The 22,756-nt window shown below is 39.2% G+C and overlaps 2 protein-coding genes across 4 annotated transcripts in view; one reads left to right on the top strand and one right to left on the bottom strand.

The window, feature by feature from the left end:
- Window positions 1–16,329, top strand: part of ptpn4b (protein tyrosine phosphatase non-receptor type 4b) — a 39,253-nt gene extending 22,924 nt beyond the window's left edge. For all 3 annotated transcript variants that reach the window (XM_058381960.1, XM_058381957.1, XM_058381958.1), the window contains 14 exons: window positions 1,499–1,633; window positions 2,233–2,385; window positions 6,661–6,820; window positions 6,905–6,985; window positions 7,072–7,128; window positions 7,432–7,588; window positions 8,126–8,298; window positions 9,369–9,459; window positions 9,547–9,608; window positions 9,798–9,944; window positions 10,499–10,627; window positions 10,941–11,089; window positions 11,727–11,862; window positions 12,627–16,329. In XM_058381960.1, the coding sequence (XP_058237943.1) occupies window positions 1,499–1,633; window positions 2,233–2,385; window positions 6,661–6,820; window positions 6,905–6,985; window positions 7,072–7,128; window positions 7,432–7,588; window positions 8,126–8,298; window positions 9,369–9,459; window positions 9,547–9,608; window positions 9,798–9,944; window positions 10,499–10,627; window positions 10,941–11,089; window positions 11,727–11,862; window positions 12,627–12,731 (1,735 nt within the window). In that variant the 3' untranslated portion in view covers window positions 12,732–16,329. The remainder of the gene's footprint in view (window positions 1–1,498; window positions 1,634–2,232; window positions 2,386–6,660; window positions 6,821–6,904; window positions 6,986–7,071; window positions 7,129–7,431; window positions 7,589–8,125; window positions 8,299–9,368; window positions 9,460–9,546; window positions 9,609–9,797; window positions 9,945–10,498; window positions 10,628–10,940; window positions 11,090–11,726; window positions 11,863–12,626) is intronic.
- Window positions 16,330–18,112: 1,783 nt separating this feature from the next.
- Window positions 18,113–22,756, bottom strand: part of si:dkey-163f14.6 (uncharacterized) — an 11,690-nt gene continuing 7,046 nt past the window's right edge. The window contains exons 7-11 of the mRNA XM_058381399.1: window positions 21,448–21,570; window positions 20,872–21,000; window positions 20,574–20,777; window positions 18,499–18,636; window positions 18,113–18,417 (exon numbers count right to left, since the gene is read on the bottom strand). Of these exons, the coding sequence (XP_058237382.1) occupies window positions 18,284–18,417; window positions 18,499–18,636; window positions 20,574–20,777; window positions 20,872–21,000; window positions 21,448–21,570 (728 nt within the window). The 3' untranslated portion in view covers window positions 18,113–18,283. The remainder of the gene's footprint in view (window positions 18,418–18,498; window positions 18,637–20,573; window positions 20,778–20,871; window positions 21,001–21,447; window positions 21,571–22,756) is intronic.

Below are 22,756 nucleotides of genomic sequence, written 5' to 3'. Positions count from 1 at the left end.
AATAATACATTTACAGTTTTACAGTTTTACAGTTATTTATTTTCTATTCCTAATCCATTGCTAGTTTGCTATAATAAATCATTGAAAACACAATAAAAACCCTAACCCCACCCTCAATTATTATTATTCAACTGTAATATTTATTAATAATTATTAAAATTATTTTTCAGATTTTTTAATCATTCATTTGCCATAATACTATTCTTCTTCTTATTATTGTTATTAACAGTATTATTATTAGTAGTAGTAATAAAGCTAATCATAAAGAACTAGGGACACTTGATTATAAGTCAGCATAGACAGCTTTTATTAGAGTTTGTAAAACTGCTTAAGAGTTATAAGAACAGTTTACAAATATGACCTTTTTTTATTGTAAGGTATGTGCATATCATTAACATAATAAACGGACTAGATTATAAGGTCTAAAAATAAAAATGAATAAATATATTAATTAATTTTTTTTAAAAAAAGGAAAATTCAGCCTTCCAGTCTTCCCTACTTCCCTACTCCAGTCTGATATTCTCCTGAACTGATATTAGGAATATTAGGATATCTATGCCACTTTATTAAAGCAATATATTAAGCAACATTCTGTATATCTGTATAATTGCGAGTGTGATAAGAAACTAGAACAAATTATTATTGACTAAAAGATAATGTAGACACAATCTGGCCAAATGTTCTGTTTAATTTTTCCCTAAATAGATGCTGAAGAAGCCCTGTTTCACTTTATAGCACATCAGCTAGCTAACCACTATTGATTTGGACTGATGTTAAAGGTGCTTTCGGTCAAATCGGTGTCCCTTCTTTTCCTTAATCTGAAAGCTTTCATATTACAAGCTAAAAGTTTTTGTCATTCCTGATTATTAGGGCTGCCGATGACATCACTAACTCTACTGTAGTAACTGAGAAGTAAAATTTTATGTTGCAAAAACAAATAAGGTCTTTGGAAAGCCACTAACCAAACAAATTAGTGGACCAGAGCTAACTGTTGTTTGTGTTTGACATTATAATAAATGTAAACTGAAGCTTGACTGAATCGGCTCATTATTTTAGTCTCATGCTCTACACCAGCAGCGTGTGCTGTGGAGTTGCTTAACATTCAGCAAGCATGAGAGGATTACACAGAGTTTAAAAAGCCGCAAGCGCTTTAATATTTGCATGCAAGGCAGCGAGAGTCACTTCGGTCCCCTCGCACCCACGATGCAAGAGTAACAAATTTTTTCTTAGACCGCATGCATAAGTCACACCTGATGATGATCACACTTGTCTGTCTGTGCATCACCATATTCGCTGGCGTGACTTTTTCTCTTCATGTTTTCTCACCTACTTCATATGAGCGTGAGAATCAAAACACTGCCTCCTTTTACAGTGTATATGCAACTTTGCAAATTTGGCTAGCATCATTTATGTAACTAATTTACCTACCATCTAAACCAACCATCTGAAACTCACCAGAGCTGCAGTGTTGTTTAAAGTTGGTGACCTTTGACCCTAGGTCACCCAGCAAGCCATTGGTCAGGAGGCTGGTGAGTGGGACAGACTGGGAGACGGTGAGCAGGAACTCGCTCTCAGACGAACGACTGGAGACACAGAGTCTGCCCAACCGCTCGCGCCCGGGCTCGCCCAATCAGTGAGTTCACAGATACATATTTTATACTTTTATTTCATTCAGGTCAAACCTGCTTTCTTGTATACAAAATAAAATAATTCAGCATGTTTTATGCGAAACAGTCAGATGCATTTCAGTACTTTGCTGGATGACAGGAATGCAGAGAGCGACCACATGTGGTATACTTATTAGATCTAAAAAAAAATTAAAAAAATAAAATAAACACAAATAATAATAACAATAATAAGACATCTACAGTCTTGAGGCAATTTTAGGAAGCCAGTCCACCTACCTGCATGTTTCTGAGAGTGGGAGGAGCAATGACAAGGACAATGACATCCACTGTACCTCCATCTTGCCCAATAAATAAATAAATAAGTAAATAAAAAATTATTTATTTATAAATATATTCTTTTTTTTTTAATAAATATAATTAATAGTAAAAAACATTAATTTTTTTAAGGAACAAAAAACGAATTCTATGATTTTTAAACAAATGATACAGTTATATTTAGGGATATACGCAAACTTATCGGTTTGCGTTTCCCTTTCCGAGAATCCCCCCACACACACACACACACACCTGAGCACTGTGATTGATTGTCGCCTGCCACCTGCAGTTCCATATTTGCTGCGGATGGCACCCGGATCCGACCGTCCTCCATTGGGCACCTGGTGGATCACGTGATCGATGACTCTGTGTGCCAAGCTTTCACCAACCACAAGTCGGCATCGTCAACACAGGCCAACAGCATCAGCCTGGACTCGACCCCGTAAGTGTTTATTTGTTTACAACGTGTTGCTAATTTATTAAGTTTTATTAATGTAATGAACATTTCCGATATCATCATCTTCTTCATCTACGCTGTATTCAAACACGAACATCTACAATTATCTAACACGAAACTGGTGCATTAACTTTTACTGCTATTTTTCATTTTAATAGAAACTTGACTTTTTTTCTTATCCATCTGGAAAGGTTTTATATATAATCCTGTGAGAAATGCTTCCTGTGATGTTATTTTGTCAAAGTAGAGTTTATAAAGTTTGCCTCGCAGTTCCAGGTTTGGCTCGATTCCTACCTCCTCCCTGTGTGCAGAGTGTTTGTGCTTTGGGGGTTTCCTCTGGGTACTCCGGTTTCCTCCCCCAGTCCAGAGACATGTGTCATAGTCTAAATGGCATCGCTGCATTGTCCGTGGTGTGTGAGTATGATTGTGGATTGTGTTGTGGGTTGGCACCTCGTCCAGGGTGTCCTCTGCCTTGTCCCATGAGCCCCAAGAATAGACTTTAGGCTCCCTGTGGCCCTGTGTGGGATAAACAATACAGAAAATGGATGGAGATTTTTCTGGATATGGAATGTTCTTGTAAACTTCTGAATTCATTCTGCTGCTGCTATCATGAGTTCCTTCATCAATAAAGTTTAGCAAGCCTGATCCAGAAGCAGCCATGCAAGCCTAAGCCATGACGCTACCACCACCATGTTTCACAGTAGAGCTTGTATGTTTCGGATCATGAGCAGATCCTTTCTTTTGTCCATACTTTGGACTTTCCTTCACTTTTTTAGAGGTTCTTCTGGGTTCCAGGACAATGCCAGCCAGTATGAGGATGATTACTTGCAAGTGATGGCATTGATGGATCGTGACAATAAATACATGCATAAACATTTATTTTAGGTACGATGTAGTGCCAGAAATGTCTGGACAGCCCTTTTAAATTATTGAGTTCATGTGTTTCAGCCACACCCACTAGGAGTAGATTGCGTCGTACAAAGATAATGATTCCAGTAACTTAAACGTTACTTTAAAGTTATCACCTTTTCCACAACTTATTTTAAGTTTCTGCCTTGTTAGATCTTGTCACAGTTACTTCTCAGATTAGTTTCCTGTTTCTGCTGTAACACAGTCAGCTGATTTTGGATTATATTGATCATATGCTAGCGAAGTACTTGTTTTTCATCACTGCTTTTTGAAATGGTTTTGGTGGTGGGTGGGTGTGTGCAGTTTTAAAGTGCACTGTGTAAAGGTTCATCAGCAGAATAGACCGCAGTTGTTGGTGGTTTTTAACAGATCTGTCAGATATATTTTGCAACACGTTTTATTTATTCTGACAGCCATGTCCCCTTAATATGTAGTGCAACGTGATGTTGATTTGAGAAAATAATCCTCGTTTCTCTATCTAACGATGTTAGCAATACCAGTTGAAGTGAATAAGACTGAATATCTTGGTCAATATATATTAGGCAGCAAGTGAACAGTCATTTGTCAAATGTGAAATAGAAGCCTTTATCTGTCACATATACATTACAGCACAGTGAAATTCTTTTTTTGCATATCCCAACTTTGAAGGTTGGGGTCAGATCCCAGGGTCAGCCATGATACAGCACCCCTGGAGCAGAAAGGGTTAAGAGCTTTGCGCAAGGGCCCAACAGTGCTGAGGCTTGAATGCTGATTGTCCGATCAACAATCCAGAGCCTGAACCACTTGAACCACCACTGCCCATATAGGTCATATGATGGAAGCAGGAAAAATGGACATGAATCTGAGTTAATTTGACACAGGAAACCTGTGATGGCTGGAGGATCAGGTCAGAGCCTCTCCGAAGCAGCAGGTCCTGTGGGGTGTTCCTGGAATGCAGTGATTTGAACCTACCAGAGTGGTCCAAGGAAGGACAACTGACAAACTAGGAACAGGGTAATGGGCAGACAAGACTCATTTATGTGCATGGGGGGGGGGACTGGCTCATCTGCTACAATCCCACAGAAAAGCTGGAAAGATTGTCACCAGTCTGTGTTTTGATGATGGTGATGGAGAGAACTGTTTAATGCGTCATTCCAGAACCCCATCAAGTTTAAACTGGGTTTCTTCTTGGGATTTTTATCATTTTAATCCTCATACCTCAGGAACAGGGTCACCCTAGCAGAGACCAGGATCAGTCAGACAAAAATAATATTTTTTTTTTGCTGTGACACTTCCTTATACTGTAAGATTGCATAATGCTCCCCTGCCATAATAGAGACCCTTTAATGTAATCACTGTGAATGTATCATAGGTGTAGTTCCTAGCTGATGACCGCATGCTTAAGTACATCTGTGACCATAACTGTGTGTTCATGTGTGTGTGCAGGGTGGAGAAATGCTAATCATGTACAGATTTGAGTCATCACAGTTTCCACAGCGCTCAGAGATGCAGTTGTCATTTGGTGCCTGTGCTTATTTTAGTGTTACACACATGGTGGAAACTTTCTTTGGTCGGGGTTGTGGTTTTCTTTAGCTGTGCACGGGTGGTCTAGGTCAGGACTCTTTTTTTTTTTTTTTTTTTACATACATATTACAGAGTAATACAACATGCATTTAGATATACGCAACACCTCTACTGTGTGAACTTTGGTCCTCTAACACGTGAATGAAAGCACTGTGTGTGTGTGTGTGTGTGTGTGTTAAAAAAAGTATATATGTATATACAGTATATGCATGTGTGTGTACATAAACAGATATGTACACACATATTAGAGCTAGTTTTTTATAGACACATACACACAGACACACATATATGTATGCGTATGTAAAAAATTGTATAAAAAAATAATTATTAAATAAACACCTTAACTATGCTTTTATTGGCAGCATCACATAAACACCAGGTTTTTACTTTCTGATACTTTATTAGTTATAAAGGGCTGATTTTAGTCAAATTTAGATTTATTTATAAAATGATTCTAAACTTATGACAGTAACACTCTTGCAGTTGAGGCTATTATGGTAGTAGGAGTTTCATCATAAATATAAGAACGCACACACACACATCTAATAGGTCTGCAATAATAGGTCTCCTAATGTTTTAAAGTGTTTTAAGTCACTAATGGCATGTCTGTCCTAAAAAAACAAGCATGGTACACAGGCTGATTATTTCTGGCTACGCTTGCTTATAAAACAAGGCTTTTCATATCAACCAAGGACCACAAAATGTATACTTCGGTTAGTGTTGTGGTTTCTGTCAACAGTTCACCTTGCTCTTGCTTTACTGAATGTTGTACACTGCAGATGGTGTAAATGTGTCAGCAGTGCAGGGTTTAATACATGAGGATTATTTTACAGCGTGTGTAATCTCGTACCATGAGTTCTGTAGTCTAGAAAACTGGATAATTGAAGATTCTTCTGTTGTTCTTTTAGCCTGTCCACTTCAAGATGCTTTTCTGCTCACCACAATAGTACAGAGTGATGATTTGAGCTCATTTTATATAATTCTTCACATTCTTGTCCACTTTTTTTAAATAATTAATTCAGCCTCTGGCATGGTCATAGTCTCTAATCCCTTGACCTGCTCTTGATCTCTATCTGCATTATGCTGCTGATCAGTAAATTGGACAGTTGTATGTGAGCGTATATATATATTATGATGTACTAAGTCACAGTGTCATTAAATTATATAGGTTTTGACCTGCTGAGCATTTCAGGAGCTGTATCTCTTTATCTCAATTTGTTGGACTGGATGCCTTCGCCTTCGTGAGCCTTTCATCCTCTTATTTCTTATTTATTTTTGCCATTTTCTGATAGAAATGTCTCATGGGCTGAAATACTTAGCAGCGTGAGCGACGACTGAGCAGGACAGCTTTCCTTTCATGCTTGTAATCAGAGCATTAATAATGAGGCTGTGTGTGTGTGTTTGTGTGTGTGTGTGTTTGTGTGTGTGAGAAGACCAAGGCCTGGTTGCACTTCTTGCTACAGGCATATGGAAGCTAATTCTCGCTTCTTTTTATGCTAATATTCAGATTCTCCATTTCCTTCGATTCAAGTGTTGTTAGAAGATCCTGATCATTTTCTGATGATTTCTGATGATTTCTGATGAGCAAAAAACAGATGTCATGCTGTCAGCTCTGTGTGTGCAACGGATTATAGAATTGATTGGGTTTTTTTTCTGTAGTCGGTGGGTTGATGTCTGCTGTATAAGCAAAATTGTCATGGGGATTGTGATCGTTGCATCTAGTAGGTTATGCTCTTGTGCTTTCATTATGTTGCCAGTCTCATTTAATTTCATTGTGCTGCCTCGCAGATCTCCAGACAGCGCGATAGACAGCCAGCCTCCTGCTCTTCCACCAAAGCAGTCCAGGAAGAACCTGATCAGTCACATCAGCCAATCCCGATCTGAGCTGGAGCTCGAGGACCACGCTGCCGAACTGTACGACGTGCCTGGAGCTTCAGATAAGAGCATGGTGGGGCATTTATCTATCTAGCTAGCTAGCTATCTGTCTTATAGTTTAGCAGTTTCTTACATTCTTTACATCTTTTCCATTCAGAATGGAGCAGTTCCACACGACAACCTTGTCCTGATCAAAATGAAGCCGGATGAAAACGGACGTTTCGGATTCAACGTTAAGGTACGTTTGCGTCACAAAACGTTTGATCTGAAAAAAAAATACTAAAGCATCAACCAAACGATCGTCGATATATCCTCTGTCCACAGGGTGGCGCCGATCAGAGAATGCCCATCATTGTGTCTCGCGTCGCTCCTGGAACTGCGGTAAGATCAAACTTTTTGCCCGAAATTTTTAAATATGTACTGAAATCGTAAGTGTGTCCCAATTTGCTTACTTACACATTAAATAGTGTGAATAGTTTGTTCTTTAAACTAAACTATTCTGTTAAATCTAGCTAGTCACATAAAGTCATTTGCCATGGACTTCCACTTCCACTGGGGATGTTACTACCCTCTAAAATTCATACACTAGATGCTAGAGCACATAGTACACAGTGTGTATTTACATCACTTCCTGCGTATTGCATACTCACTTGTATCATGTGACTCCTACCTCATATTCCTCAGGCTGACCTGTGTGTACCGCGTCTGAACGAGGGTGACCAGGTGGTGCTGATAAACGGACGAGACATTTCAGACTACACCCATGACGACGTGGTCATGCTAATCAAAGCCAGCTGTGAAAACCAATCAGCAGAGCTTATTCTGCTAGTAAGACCCAACGGTGAGGAATTAATCGTCATTTTTTTTGTAGTTGTATAAATTATGTACAATTAACAATCATTCTACTTGGTCAGGAGGTGATGGTTAGATTTAGATTACTGCAGGGTTGTCAGTGTGTAGCTGCTATAATGTAAGTGATGACATGAAAAAAAAAAAAATGACCCATGTGACCTGTTGTTGTGTAATTAATAGGAAAATTGGCAAACTGTTGTGGTGTAAGAGAAATCAAACACTTGCGGTTATAGGAAAATAATCATCTTTGGGGTGGTGAGTCCGTTTCTCGTCTGGGATTCAACACATCACCCCCTCGCTGGTCATTTTCCTATAACAGTGTATACCATATTACCAGTCTTCTATACAAATAATTGACTTCAAATTGAATTCAAATCTAGCAGGTTTCCCTATCCTCATATATTAACTACTTTTTATTCACTTTTCTTTCAATAGACTAATTTTTGTTTTTTCAGAATGATGTTCATCAGGAACATCATTCCTTATGTTTGCTAAAATGCTCGCTGACTTTATCGAACCCTTACAGCAATCTATGATGTGGACGAGGAGGAGGAGAAGCTGGATTTGGAGCCGGAGTTCCAGTACATTCCAGAAAGCTGCGCTATGGATCGCTCGCACTCAGACCCGGATGGATGGAAATCGTCCTTCCAGATGCTGAGAGAAGGCCTAAGCAATGGCTCTGTGCTCGCTCAGTTTGATGTGAGTCAACTAATACACATACTACACCCATCTGCATCCCAAATCAACTACTGCACTCTTACACTATACACTAACCCTAGTGTAGGACGTAGGGACGTATTTGGCTATAAAAACATTTTTACAGTTTTATACTTTTATTTAACTGCTGCTGTAACTATGTAACTCAGTAGATCTTGCTACTGAAAATCACGTCCTGTTCTCATAGCGCTGTTTCCTGTTTTATGGCTTTGCATATTTGGACGGTCTGCAGTGTGGGAAAACTCTACTAGAGAAACAGCAAACACAGTTTGAGGAGCTTGGTTAATGTGTGTTGGGGAAAAAAATAAATAAAGTCCAAATGTGTGTTACTTACTTGTTAGACCTTGTTAGGTTTTGTAAAATGATTCCTAAAGAGCAAAGAAAATATACCTAATTACAAGAATTGCTTTTATATATATTTATACACACTGATCAGGCAAAACATTATGACCCCCTGCCTAATATTGTGTTGATCCTCCTTTTGCTGCCAAAACAGCCCTGACCCGTTGAGGCATAAACTTTACTAGATCCCTGAAGGTGTGCTGTGGTATCTGGCACACTTAAATGACTTACAGGACCTAAAGGATACTTTTGATAGCTACTGACCACTGCAGACCAGGAACACCCCACAAGAGCTGCAGTTATGGAGATGCTCTGATCCAGTCGTCTAGCCATCACAATTTGGCCCTTGTTAAAGTCAAACTCAAATCCTTACTCTTTCCCATTTTTTCTGCTTCTAACACATCAACTTTGAGGACAAAATGTTCACTTACTGCCTAATATATCCCACACACTAACAGGTGCCATGATGAGGAGATAACCAGTGTTATTCACTTCACCTGTCAGTGCTCAGAATGTTATGCCTGATCAGTGTGTGTGTGTGTGTGTGTGTGTATATATATATATATATATATATATATATATATATATATATATATATATATATATATATATATATACCTCAAATGCGGTGGTTAAAAAAACCTGTAGCTTTAAAGCTTTACATGTCATATTTTGCTGATGTTCTGTCTCATCATTTCCATCGTCTCCAGCAACTGTATCGAAAACGACCTGGCATGTCCGTGTCCTGTGCCAGGTTACCACAGAACCTGTCGAAAAATCGTTACCGGGACATTTCACCATGTGAGTACACACATCCCGCAGTATTTTATTTCCTGTATTTAAATGACGTGAAAACCTTTTGACACACGGGCGTCATGTTTCACACAGATGACGCGACCCGAGTCGTCCTGCAGGGAGCCGAGGACTACATCAACGCAAACTACATTAATGTGAGAACCTAAAAAAAATCTATGTGCTTTAGCAAGAGCTACTTTAAAAATAAATAAATAAAATAATACTGTGAAACTGTGTAGAAAATAAATCAGGATTTCAAAAAAAAGTGTTTGTATTTTCATGCTGTGAGATCAAGCTTGAAATCTTGTAACCTAAACTAGATAAATGTATTTTTGTGTCCTAAGATGGAGATACCAGGCGGAGGTGGTGTAAGGCGGTACATTGCGTGTCAAGGCCCACTTCCTGGCACTTGTTGCGATTTCTGGCAGATGGTGTGGGAACAGAGCGCCGCCCTGGTGGTCATGCTCACCACGCAGGTGGAACGGGGCAGGGTAGGACACACTTTTCCATACACTCTCAGACACGGATACACACGAAGCAAGCACAAGCAACCGATTACACGACAAATCACAATATCGCTAAAAAGCGAAGGCTTTTTAGCTGCAAAGATGCCAAATAAAAGGGAGTTTCACATCCAGTCAGAGACAAATCTTCAGTTGAATTTTATCGTGTAGAGCATTTTTACAGCACCATCAGTTAGATATAAATCACACACACATAGAGTCCTTAATGAGCAAGGTAAAACTCGCTGAAACTTCATGGGGAAAAAAACACTTGAGATACATAGATGGTAAAATATAATATTAATATTATTAAAATATTTATATATATATAATATTTTAATTATAATTTGTGAAATTATGAAGAAATAACACAAGAAAGAAAGTTGTGATCGCATAAGTATTCACCCCCCAACCCTGCTGCTGAGAATCCAACGATTTATCATCAGAAATGATTTTATTATTTAGTGCCATGTGATCTCAATTCCACAAGAACACAGCTCCAAAGAGAGAGATTTCACTGACTCACGAGGCATCTTTTTCAGGTGAAGTGTCATCAGTACTGGCCGAATGTCTCCTCCACCGGCACTTACGGCAATTTCCAAGTGTCCTGCGTATCTGAGGATGGGAAATCGGCGTATCTGCTCCGAGCACTGACTCTCACACACCTGGAGGTAAGACACACAGTATAACGGTATGCTAAAAAGTGTTGTTTGTTAACCCACAGCAATAGTTAGTAAGTCTCATTAGAATTATTTGAAACTGCAATATATATATATATATATATATATATATATATATATATATATATATATATATATATATAATTATAATAGTATAATAATAATATAAACATTTTTTTTTTTACAGATGTCAGATGTCAGTATATTTTTACATGCCAGTTTACTGTGATGCACAAAATCCATGGGTGTAGTGTTTCTGTCATGTGACCAGTTCTATATATCTATTTTGTGTGTGCGTGTGTAGACTAAAGAAGAGAGGCATATTTGTCAGATGCAGTACATGGCTTGGCCTGATCACGGCGTTCCAGACGATTCCACCGATTTCCTGAACTTTGTGAGCTTGGTACGCAGTAAGAGAGGAGACTCCCAGGACCCTGTGGTTGTGCACTGCAGGTGAGGCTCAACACTCCACAGCACCATCATTTACACACCGAGATCCTCTGACATGCAGCCCAGATACTGCGACATATTCAAATAACTGTCGGGTTAAATCATCAGGACTAGCGCAAGATTGTACCAACATTGTCCAGAGAACTGTCTGTATAATACGTAGCTTTAAAGCAGTGGTAGAAAGAGTCCTAATAAAGCCCCAAGGTTTGAAGGTTATTAGAAAGTACAAAGAGGCAAGAAGTCTACTTTTTCCAACCAGAAAAACAAAAAAGGACAAATCTTTCCTTTTATATACATTCACTTGTTTATCCAGATTGTAACCCAGATATCGGTGATATTCAGTATAATTTTGGAATCTATTGAACACTATATAATACGTCAGTAAGATTAGTGCAATAATTAAAGCTATAAATGCTATAGATTTTAAGCACATGACCTTAATTCAGTACACGGTGATTGACATTTTGCGTTACTTTGAAAAAATAAATTGCATTAAAAAAAAAAAAAAAAAACTAGTTCTATGATACTAGTACATGGTAATCAGATGCTCAGCATGAGCTCAGCCTGTCCTTGACTGATCCACTGCTCTCCCTCTTCTCCTCCTCCTCCGCCTCGTCCGCCTCCCTCATCCCCCTGGCAGCGCTGGGATTGGTCGCACAGGGGTTCTCATCACCATGGAGACAGCGATGTGTCTGATCGAGCGGAGTCAAGACGTATATCCGTTAGACATCGTCCGGACCATGAGAGACCAGCGGGCCATGATGATTCAAACTGCAGTGAGTAGTGAATCTTTTTTTTCCCTTTTCTGTTTAAGAAGATCCAGGAGCCAGATTTGTTTTATTTATTTATTTATTTATTTATTTATTTATTTGAACCAGCAGGCACTCACGTGACCTAATTCATGTATTAATATATTAGTTTATGCCGCAGTGCTGTTTTCAAGTCTCCATTTCAATTGTTGACTTGTTTTCTACAACAGCAGCTCTGACTGCTATTCCAGCTGCAAAACCGATCACAGGTTTATATTAATAAATGATCGAATTTCAGTCGTTTCTGTATCAATGTGTTTGATGGTGTTGAATTTTAACAAAGAAATCCGGTTGGTAATTTTTGATATGGTGACGCTTTGGTAAGGAAGATGTTGGTTTATAGATGCAATTACTAAAGTGCTAACAGGAACCTTTTAATGGACGTTCAACAACATTAACTGCAGATGTGAACAGATAAAAAGTATAACATTTTGTATTTAAATTAAAAATTCTAATCAGCACCAAATCGCTGTGGTAGAAGAGAAATAAAAGACTTCTGGACTGCTTTTAAAGGAACTAGGGGATAATAACTAACTCCACTTTTTTTTTTTTTATAACACCATACCCCAAGTAACTCCGGGTTTCATTTCGTACTTGTTAACATAGTATTGATATTTTTTCCCCAATATATAGAACACAAATACATTTACATCTAATGCTGAATATTTGAGACCTGGCCCCAATTTTTCACACCATTTCCTGAATCTTCCCCCATTTTACTACCTTCACAGAGTCAGTATCGGTTTGTATGTGAAGCCATTCTGAGAGTGTATAACGAGGAGATAGTGAAGCCGCTGGAGCCGCCGGAGTCGCCCGCGTGCGCAACAGAGGAATAAAGAGCTGCCATGTCCTGGATTCCTTGCAACTGCAACTGTCCCTCTGTCGCCTCCTGGTGGATGGCTGCGTACATGACCCCTGCAAATTGGAACACAGGCGACAAAAGCACTATTTGCACTTTAGAACAAATGACCACTTGAGGGGATTTACTAGAAAGACAAACGCATCAGGGTGTTGTATAAGCATTAACTTTTTAACAGTGATAAACATTCAGGGTGGAGGCAAAAGTGAACAGAACTAAAAGACAATAGAAGTGACTTCTTGTAGTGCCATACACTGAAATGAGCCAACCTGGAACAAACTCTCGGATCACTTTCCTCTGTTCAATGCTATTTATGATTTTTAATTAAAAAGTAAAAAAAAAAGAGGCCCATGTCCTTCCCACAGTTCACCGTTTCGTTTCATGTTTTTCTAAATCCCTGCTATTTCTGTGCAGTGAAATTCAAGTTTTCCGCTTCTGTTCATTGCTCTGATGCTTTGAATATAACACTCGGACATGCACTCTTTCCACTTAGGTCTTGAGCCTCAATTAAATCCATATAAAGGTTTAGGCAAGCAGTTAAGGGTTTAACTACTGTATACAGTGTGCGAAATAATGTGAAAAACAACGTGAAAATGTTCCTTGCTAGCAAGACTTTTTTGCTGTAACATTTATTTATATGACACATCAGATCAGGCTAATTGCTTTGGCATGAAATTTAATTTTTTTTCAAAGGATATGGGTCAAACAATGATGTCATTTAAATCTACACTATATTTTACCCCCATGTGAATTTTGTTACCTACTGCATGTCAACAGAAATTTTTGAGGCTCTTGTGTGCTTGTACCACATTTCAACATGCAGGTTTTTATTGGTTTGTTTTTTTACTTTTTTAGCAGACTACTGACGTCTCACGTTAAAATATCTCACTGGATAACTAAGGTAAATGCACCTAGTTAACTAATGTAAAGGTGCTAGGTCCATCCCATGTTCTTTATAAGAGTGAGATAAAGATCCTGTAGGCCCCAACCCTCTACCTAACAAACTAAAGGGTCTGTACCAGCCCGTGTACCAGACTAACCAAGAAGGCCCAAACACAATTACATTTGTAAGGAAACAATGCTATAAACCCTATCCCTGTACTGGAGAACCTATGGTAAAGGTGCTGTAGCCCAGACCCCTGTAAACTGGCTAAGGAAATGATGCTATAGACCCTGACCCTGCCCTGGCGTACCCAAGGTAAAGATGCTATAGGCCCCAACCCTCTACCAAACTAAAGGGTCTAAAGAAGCCCTGTATCAGCATCAGGTAACGAGCACAGTCTGAGCCCCTGTACCAGACTAACCTAGGTTCTAAAGGCCCAAACACAATTACACTGGTAAAGAAACAATGCTATAAACCCTGTCCCTGTACTGGAGCACCTATGGTAAAGGTGCTATTGATCAGATCCCTGTAACGAGATAAAGGCCCTGACTCTGTCCCAGGCAACCTAAGGTACTGAAGCCAAGAGCCTTTTAAGTGGCTAAGGAAATCATGCCTTAGACCCTGGCCCTGTCCTGGAGTACCTAAGCTAAAGGTGCTGTAGCCCAGACCCCTGTAAACTGGCTAAGGAAATGATGCTATAGGCCCCAACCTTTCCTGGTGTACCCAAGGTAAAGGTGCTGTATCCCAGACCCCTGTAACTGGCTAAGGACATGATCCTTTAGACCCTGACCCTGAAATGATGCTATTGACCCTGACCCTGTCCCCGACAACCTAAGGTGCTGAAGGCTAGAGCTTTGTAACTGGTTAAGGAAATGATGCTGTAGTCCCTGACCATGTCCTGGAGTACCTAAGGTTAAGGTGGTATAGGCCGGTCCCTATAAAACTGGATAACTAAATAATGCTATAGACCCTGTTCCTGTACTGGATTACCTATGGTAAAGGTGCTATAGAACAGACCCCTGTAACTAGCTAAGGAAATTATGCTATAGACCCTGACCATGTCCTGAAGTACCTAAGGTAAAGGTGGTATAGGCCGGCCCCTATAATACTGGATAACGATATAATGCTATAGACCCTGACCCTGTCCTAGAGTACTTAAGGTAAAGGTGCTGTAGCCCAGACCCCTGTAACGGGCTAAGGAAATGATGCTGTCCTGTCCTGGAGTACCTACTGTAAAGGTGCTATAGGCCAGTCCCTAAAAACTGCATAAATAAACGATGCTGTAGACCCTGTTCTTGTACTGACAGCCCCAAGATGAAAGTCCTAAATGCCCTGCAATACAAGACTAACAAATTAACAATCCTATAGGTCTAACCTCTGCACCCTTCCTGAGATGAAGGTGAAGTAGGCCTCTTATATGCAGGGGGATATTATTAAGAAGAAGAATTAGGAAAGCTAATATTTGTCACATATTCATAACAGTATAGTTAAATTCTTTGCTGTGCTTGTTAGGAAGCTCGGGTCAGCCATTATATGAAGCCCCTGAAGCAGGGTGTTAAGGGCTTCCTCAAGGTTCCAACAGTGGCAGCTTGGTTTTGCTGAAGCTTGAACGCCTGATGTTTGGAAGCATCTTCAACTCCACTGGCAGTAGACATTATTAGTAGTACCTTTAGCTTAGTCAGGTGCTTTTTGCTTTCTTAACCTTGTGCAAGGAAGGAACCTTTTAAACTTTTATCCTGGTGCCTGGCAACTGAGGTGAAGCTATCAACCCTGTATCTGATAAATTAAAGGTTCTATAGGCACTGCTTTGGTGCTGGCATTGGCTAAATATGTTAGAACAACTAATACGGTAATGATATTAAAGGACTTGCACCTAGTCTGGTACCTGACTCAGTTGAAGGTACTATTGCACTGGCCTTTGCCAATGGAGATGAATATGCCATTGATCCCTGACTGTACTTGGGTAATTAAGGTAAAGGAGCTATAAGCCTTTCTCCTTACACTGGAAAAATGACAAATTTGCTCTAGACCTGATTCCATGGAAGCTCTATAAGACCCAGCTCCTGTTTTACCCAAGTACCTAAAAAATATGTCCTCGACTTATCGTTGCCCTTTGTTCAGTCATCATTACTCACTCATCCTTTGTGAATATACTCGAATATGCTAAACCCCAAATTGTGGAATACACACTGACATTTGTTGTTAATCCCCCTTGCCCCTAAAGAAACTGGAAAAATGATGTGACCAACTACTGTTTTTATGTCTTGCTCTTATTCCATCCGTCCTGTTTTAACAAATGCATTCCACAATGTATAAGGGATTTGGCTTCCAGGACCAACACATGTTTTCATCCTAATGAATGTCCATCAAGCAGACATGCGAGCTTCCGTGCGTGTTGTGATGAATCTTAAGCTATAGATTTGCTATTAATATTGTGTTGGGACAATGGTATTTTTGTATTTTAAAGTTGAGAGAAAAAAAGAGAGACAACACTTTGCAGCTGACTTTGTAGCTTGACAAGCTACTTTATTCTTACTGTAGTTATGGGCAAGGGGGAGTCATGTTGAAATTATATTTATGTCAGAAAATTTGTTAAATAGAGACACCTGTAGGAACATCTCTTAACTACATAGTGTCAAATGTTAAATATTTGTAAATATGTTGTTATATATTAAAAAAAGTGTTCTGAAAAGATGGTTTCAGTTTTTTGTCTTTTTTTAAGACTGTGACCAACAGATGGTCAACAATATAGTAATCACTGTAGTAGGTTGAGACTTATTTTGTTACAGGTTTACACCAGGAACCAGGATTTTGGCTATTTACCCAAAATTTACTTACATTCTCTTCCTGTCCAGTGTGGAACAAAGTCTAAAGTTGATGTTCTTCAAAGTTTGATTCTTAAGGCAGATACAAATTTGCTCAAATTTACACATTGGACATGGAACAACATCCCCAAATCCATCAATCCGTCTTAAGTATCTCTTCAGTCTGAAAACAAGATTAGAATGTCTTCAAAGTCAAAATGTCCTGATGTTTGTGTCACACTTTTGTCATACAGAATGACTCGGGACACTAAGACTGAAGAAATGGTTACCATTAACTGGAGCAGATTAAAAACACTACAAGTTGTTAGCTGTTGGTCATTGGATTGTAACATTGCATGATTGTTATGCTGGTAAATCCGTCGACCATCCCAAAGGCGACGTTTTGGCCACTCCATCTTCTCAAAATCCAATTTGAATGTATTGTCATGGCTGTTGTTGAGCCACTGGCCTTTTCCATGTACTTGAATGACTACCAGCTAGTTAAGAAAGCCAAAGGTTCAAACTCATCTTAAGGAACTATTGGCACTGTCTCTTGTCAACGGAGATGAAGATACTGGTGTTTTCCAGTTAGGGGACTTGCCCTGTTAATTGAAAAATTGACAAAATTGCTATACACTTGATTGCCTCCTGGTGGTCTAGTGCTAAGAACCCGTGCTCTCATTGCTGCTGCCCAGGTTCAATTCCTGGGCAGGGAGCTAACCCAGCCACTGAAGAGATAACTCTCAGTGCCAGTCCCAAGCCAGGCTAAAATGGGAGGGTTGCATCAGACAGGGTATCCGACGTAAAACCTGTGCCAAATCAAAATATGCGGACCAAGTGATCTGCTGTGTCGTCCACGAACAAGGAACAGCCAAAAGAAGAACAGCAGCAGCTATACACTTGATTCCACAGGCCTTGTTTACCAGAGTACCTAAAGTAAATGTCCTAGATTTACTATTATGGACAATTCACATTAAAATGTGGCTTCCACAAGATGAAGACTTTGCTTCCACATGCTATAGATGACTTGTCTCCATAAGGGACATGACCCATTTATTCGCCCCCTTTGTCATCCTGTCCTTACATTCAATGTACATACCATCTGAGGTATTTGCAGCAATTAAACACTAAACCTAGTGAACTCACCTTGTCTCTTCAGGGATACCGTTGTGGACTTTCCTGCCCAGTGAATATTCATGAAACCCTTCTTCTGATCTAATAGGTTAATTTTTTGAGCAAGAAAAGAAATCCTTAGAACATTTCCCTGAGTCTGTAGTGTGCTTAAGTATCACACTGCAAACATGTCACAATCATATACACTTGTATCTACGTACTACGCAGCAAAATACCCCTAATGACCACAAATACCACCATTGCTCACAAAAGCTCCATTGCCATTGTTGTGTCATTGTTGAATTCCCCCATAGAAACATGCACTCAAAGCTAAATAAACCCCCACAGCCTAGTACCTCAAAACCAAATACGCCCCCACCCCACCCCCCACACACACACAATTGAAATTCCCCATGCCCACAAATGCTCACCCATAATTAGAAATACCACTCTAAACTAAAAGCACCTGAAACAAAAAAAAGAGATGCAAATACAGGAAAATTTCAGATTAGTTAAAAAAAAAATACTGAGATCCCACTTCCTGCCAGTTTGAACACACACACACAAAAAGCACACAGTGGAGTTGGAGTTCTTTAGTAGAAGAAAATAATTAACTTTTTCTATTTTTAACTTTTATGTACAAAAATCTTAAATACATAAAATACATTAGACCTTACACATATATGACAAGGTGGATGAGTAAATAAAGAGTGGAACCCCTTGTGAATGTTAAACTGGCTGGCATTTCTTCCTGCTGTGAGGAGAGGTCCGGTAATTTTCAGGACAAGCACATCTGTAGCCACCTCTGTGGTTGATGCAGATGTGGGAGCAGCCCCCATTCCTCACTGTACATTCATTGATATCTGGGGGGAAAAAAGAAAAATGGCACATGAGATTACCAAGATATTCATTTGGCCATTCTTCATTCAGTTATATGGACTGACCTTTGCACTGGTAGCCATTTGGATGCTGTGTGTATCCACGTGGACAGATGCAGCGGTGTGTGCCTGGCAAGTTAACACACTTCCATTCACACTTGTGCTGCTGGTGGTGTTGCTCCATCTCTTCACACTCGTTAATATCTGAAATGTATGCGCTCATTCATGACAACACACACTACACTACAGTCCAATATAATACATACATGGACATTTATAAGGGTTATAATATATTTTTGAACAGTCTGTTTGATACTATGATATTTGTGCCACTAGAATTTTTATATTTTTTCCCTTTTCCACATTCACATGCTCACAAATGCCCGTGATTGGCTAGCTTTGCTGTGATTGACAAATGTTATCCCTCTCACTCAAACAGCATGCCCAGTTTTGCTTCCTGACTCCTGGCCATGGATGGCTTTGGGATCTTTGGGATTCAATCTACTGATCTCCTAACAAAACAAGAAATATTTGTGTTATGATTGAACAATTGTTCAAAAAATAGATATAAAATTTTGGCAGGTGATGTTGCTATATTACCTCCATCCCTAGTTATATTATATACAGGGTTCATCAGCGCTTACAAAAGATGAAAATTCATGTCCTCTATAGGGCATGAAACCTTTTCTTTGCTGATTGGCTAAAATGGTACCCAACCCCACAAAAGTTATTAATTTTATTTGCACCTGCCTGATGGTTCTGTTTCCCAAACTGACCCTGAACACTATAAAGCAGGCAGTGACCAGGCCATGATACACAATCATCCAGTATGTTAATAAATGTGATCTTTATTTGTGACCTCCTCTCCCACCCGCATGAAAGAAAAACTGCCCACTACTGGACATCCTGGTCCCAGTGAATACACATTTAATGGTACGGATATGATGAAATTCTGATCAGATACAAATTTTTCTTTGAATTTTAAATTGAATTCAGTTTAATTGTATTTCATTTAACCTGTTAAAATTTCAAAATAAAGTTAAAAAACAGAACTGATTTAATATTTTAAATTCTGTTTGCACAAATGATTCACATTTTATTTGTAACAAAATGCATTTATTACTGTAATATCTACCTAATGATTTTTTTTGTAAAATCATTCAATTTTCACGTAGATTACATTCATTACTTTAACATTTGGTACAGTTGCTCTAAATATCGACTAATTGCTCTTGGAAACTTTCACACAAACTTTCACTATATTCTGACCAAATATTTTGAAAATATATAATTTATGAATACAAATATATATTTATGAATATTTTTCATTACTTTTTACTAGGGCTGAAACAACGAATTGAGCAAATTGATAATAATCGATAATGAATAAAAGTGTGCGTCCCAAGTCCTCTAAGGCATGGGAGCATTTCATATTAAATTCAATGCGAAATGTAACTTTGCAAAGCGGAGCTTCAGTGGAATGGAAGCACAACAATGATGAACGAGCACATAATGTTTAGTGCAGATTTGTCATGTGCCATATTTGTGTGCTTAATGTGTGGGTTATTCACACAGAACATGTTTTATTCCTAATTCATTATTTTTCAATGAATGCAATACATGAATGTGTTTGACCGCTGCACTCGCATCTTTTGCAGCCCCTCGTGAAATCATGTTCAAATGATTTCAACTTTTACAAGCAGTGCAGCTCATCAATGTCACTCACAGAACATTGGACCAATCAGAAGGCCCCAAAATTTCAAAAGACTGAATGAATCATAACTTGGTAGTCTAGTAGTTCTGCCTCTTTAAGAAACACAAACAGTTTGTAGTTTAAGTTTTAAAAGGTCAAAAGTTTTCTGCTTAAAAGCTGGAAAAAAACATTGTGCTAGTGTAAAGTTTTAGTTTTACGTTCATGTTTGTAACACCCAATGTAAATTTAATTTAATTCAAAATTAAAATTATTTTGAAATTAAATTTAATTTGAAATTATGTGGCGTTTATGTCACCTGATTATTCCATTATGAAAATAATTGTTATTTACAGCCCTACTTTTTACAATACAATTTGCTTCAAAGCCGCTTCAGATATTATTGCAACAGATTCCATTACTCTTCTTTCCTCTTGTCTAATGCACTTACCGACACACGCCAGCGGGGTTGAATTTCCTCCCAGCAGATCAGGATATTTCCTGCGGTATCCTGGTGGACACTCGGGGACGCAGCTCATCCCGTCTCCAGCTAACTGATATCCGTTTGAACAGACACAACGGAAAGAGCCTGGAGCATTCACACAGGCATCAGCGCATGGTCCGAGACCCGCATTCTCCATACATTCATCTATATCTGTACAATCAGAACAAAAAACACACATCACTCAAGAACCTGTACTACTAGATATTTCAGTTAAATTAGGGACATGATTCAAATCACGTCTGACCTTCACAGTGTCCGTCTGTGATATTCATGCTATATCCCACAGGACAGAGACAGCGAAAGCTACCAGGTGTGTTGACGCAACCAAACACACAGCGAGTCAAGCCAGCAGGCAGCACACACTCGTTCACATCTGGGAATAGAGAGTAACAGAATCCACCTGATGACAGCATGGCTTGTCTGAATGGCTTGTCTGTGATTATACTTCTGTCCATTTATGCAGATATCCAGTCTGACCATCATGTGGCAAAACAATAGCACAGATGAAGATTAAGAGCTTCAGTTATGTTCATATCTAACATCAGAATGAAGAACAAGTCTCTGTGACTGTAAGATAGGCATGGTTGTTGGTACCAGATGGGCTGCTTTGAGTGCTTATACAGGATAAACTCCAGTCTCTAGAACTTTCCCCCATTCTGAACATGAATATTATGATCTGAATATTATGACCTGTATCTGTATTATTTTATACTTTGTAGTGTGTGTATGTGTGTGTGAGAGAGAGAGAGAGAGAAAGAGAGACAGAGAGAGAGAGAACAAATAGACACTCCAGAGTTTAATTCTGGAACAAAGAACTCACCAGTGCAGGACATCCTGTCAGGTGAAAGCTGGAATCCAAGCCTGCAGCTGCACCTGTATGAGCCAAAGGTGTTTTCACAGACCTGCTGGCACTCATGAAGACCCTCCACACACTCGTCCAGATCTACAAACCACACACACATATGCTGTGAAATGCATTGTGAAATGTGTGTCTAGAGCAGATTAAAGAGGGGACATGGCTACACACAAATATATAAATATATACATATATCAGATTTACTAGACAATGTGATTAAACATTTTCATCATGATGTTCATTTGGACGAATCTGCACTAACCACACGCTCTCTTCTCATCCGTCCTCTACAGGATGACTTCATGTCACACGCTTCCTTCCTCCATCATTCACAAGTAGATATAAATATGATCGACGTAGTAAGTGAAAAACAAGCTGCTGTAATGTTCTGTAACATGGCACACTGTGTGGAGAACCTAGAGGATGTTTTATGCATCAAACCCTGAAATCTTTATTTATTTATTTATTTTGTCTCCCTTTCTCCCTTCCTACCTCCCTATCCCTCTCTCTCTCTCTCTCTCTCTCTCCCTCCCTGCCTTTCCCGCCCTCTCTCTCCCTCCCTCCCTCTCTCCCTGCCTTCCCCTCCCTCTCTCTCCCTCCCTCCCTCCCTACCCCTACCTATCTCTCTCTCTCTTCCTCCCTCCCTTCCTTTCCCTCCCTCCCTCCCTCCCTCTCTCTCTCTCTCTCTCATGATGGGCTCAAGTTGTGGTGTGGCTGAACTGCTTGTTATAAATGACCAACATTACTGTATATATGTAGTAGAGAAGAGTAACAGAAAATCACTGTGTGCATCTCAATCTGCTACCTAGTTCTGCACTAGTCAGAGCACTGATCAGTGAGCTGCCTATTTATAGGTCTTTCTCTGTCGCTGTCTCACTCTCTCTCTCAAAATTGCTAAATAATTCCAGTATAAATTAACATTTTCTCTCTAAATAAAAATCCCAGAACGCATCACAAAAACCAGGGAGCATCGATGCTCACTTTGTTCCCTTACTGCTCATATTTTCTGAAGCCTTTTCAGAAAAAAAAAAGATGGACAATCCATACCCTCAGCCAAATTCTTCTACAAACATAATTAGCTCTCAATTGACTCCTTACCTTAGCTCATTTTAACTTTTGTAGACTTTCTTGTGCAGTTAATTCGAGTCTAACAACTTTTAAATGTTTAATGATTTTTTTAAATATTCCACTAGTTAGACTACAAACTGGTTTGAAGCACCAGTATATAAATATTTGATATTTGGGTTTTTACACGGTCTGATGAGAAATCAGA

Source organism: Hemibagrus wyckioides, linkage group LG27, assembly GCF_019097595.1.
Source record: "Hemibagrus wyckioides isolate EC202008001 linkage group LG27, SWU_Hwy_1.0, whole genome shotgun sequence".
Taxonomy (NCBI): Eukaryota; Metazoa; Chordata; class Actinopteri; order Siluriformes; family Bagridae; genus Hemibagrus; species Hemibagrus wyckioides.
Note: the sequence above shows the minus strand (reverse complement) of the source record. Positions and strands in the feature narration are given on the sequence as shown.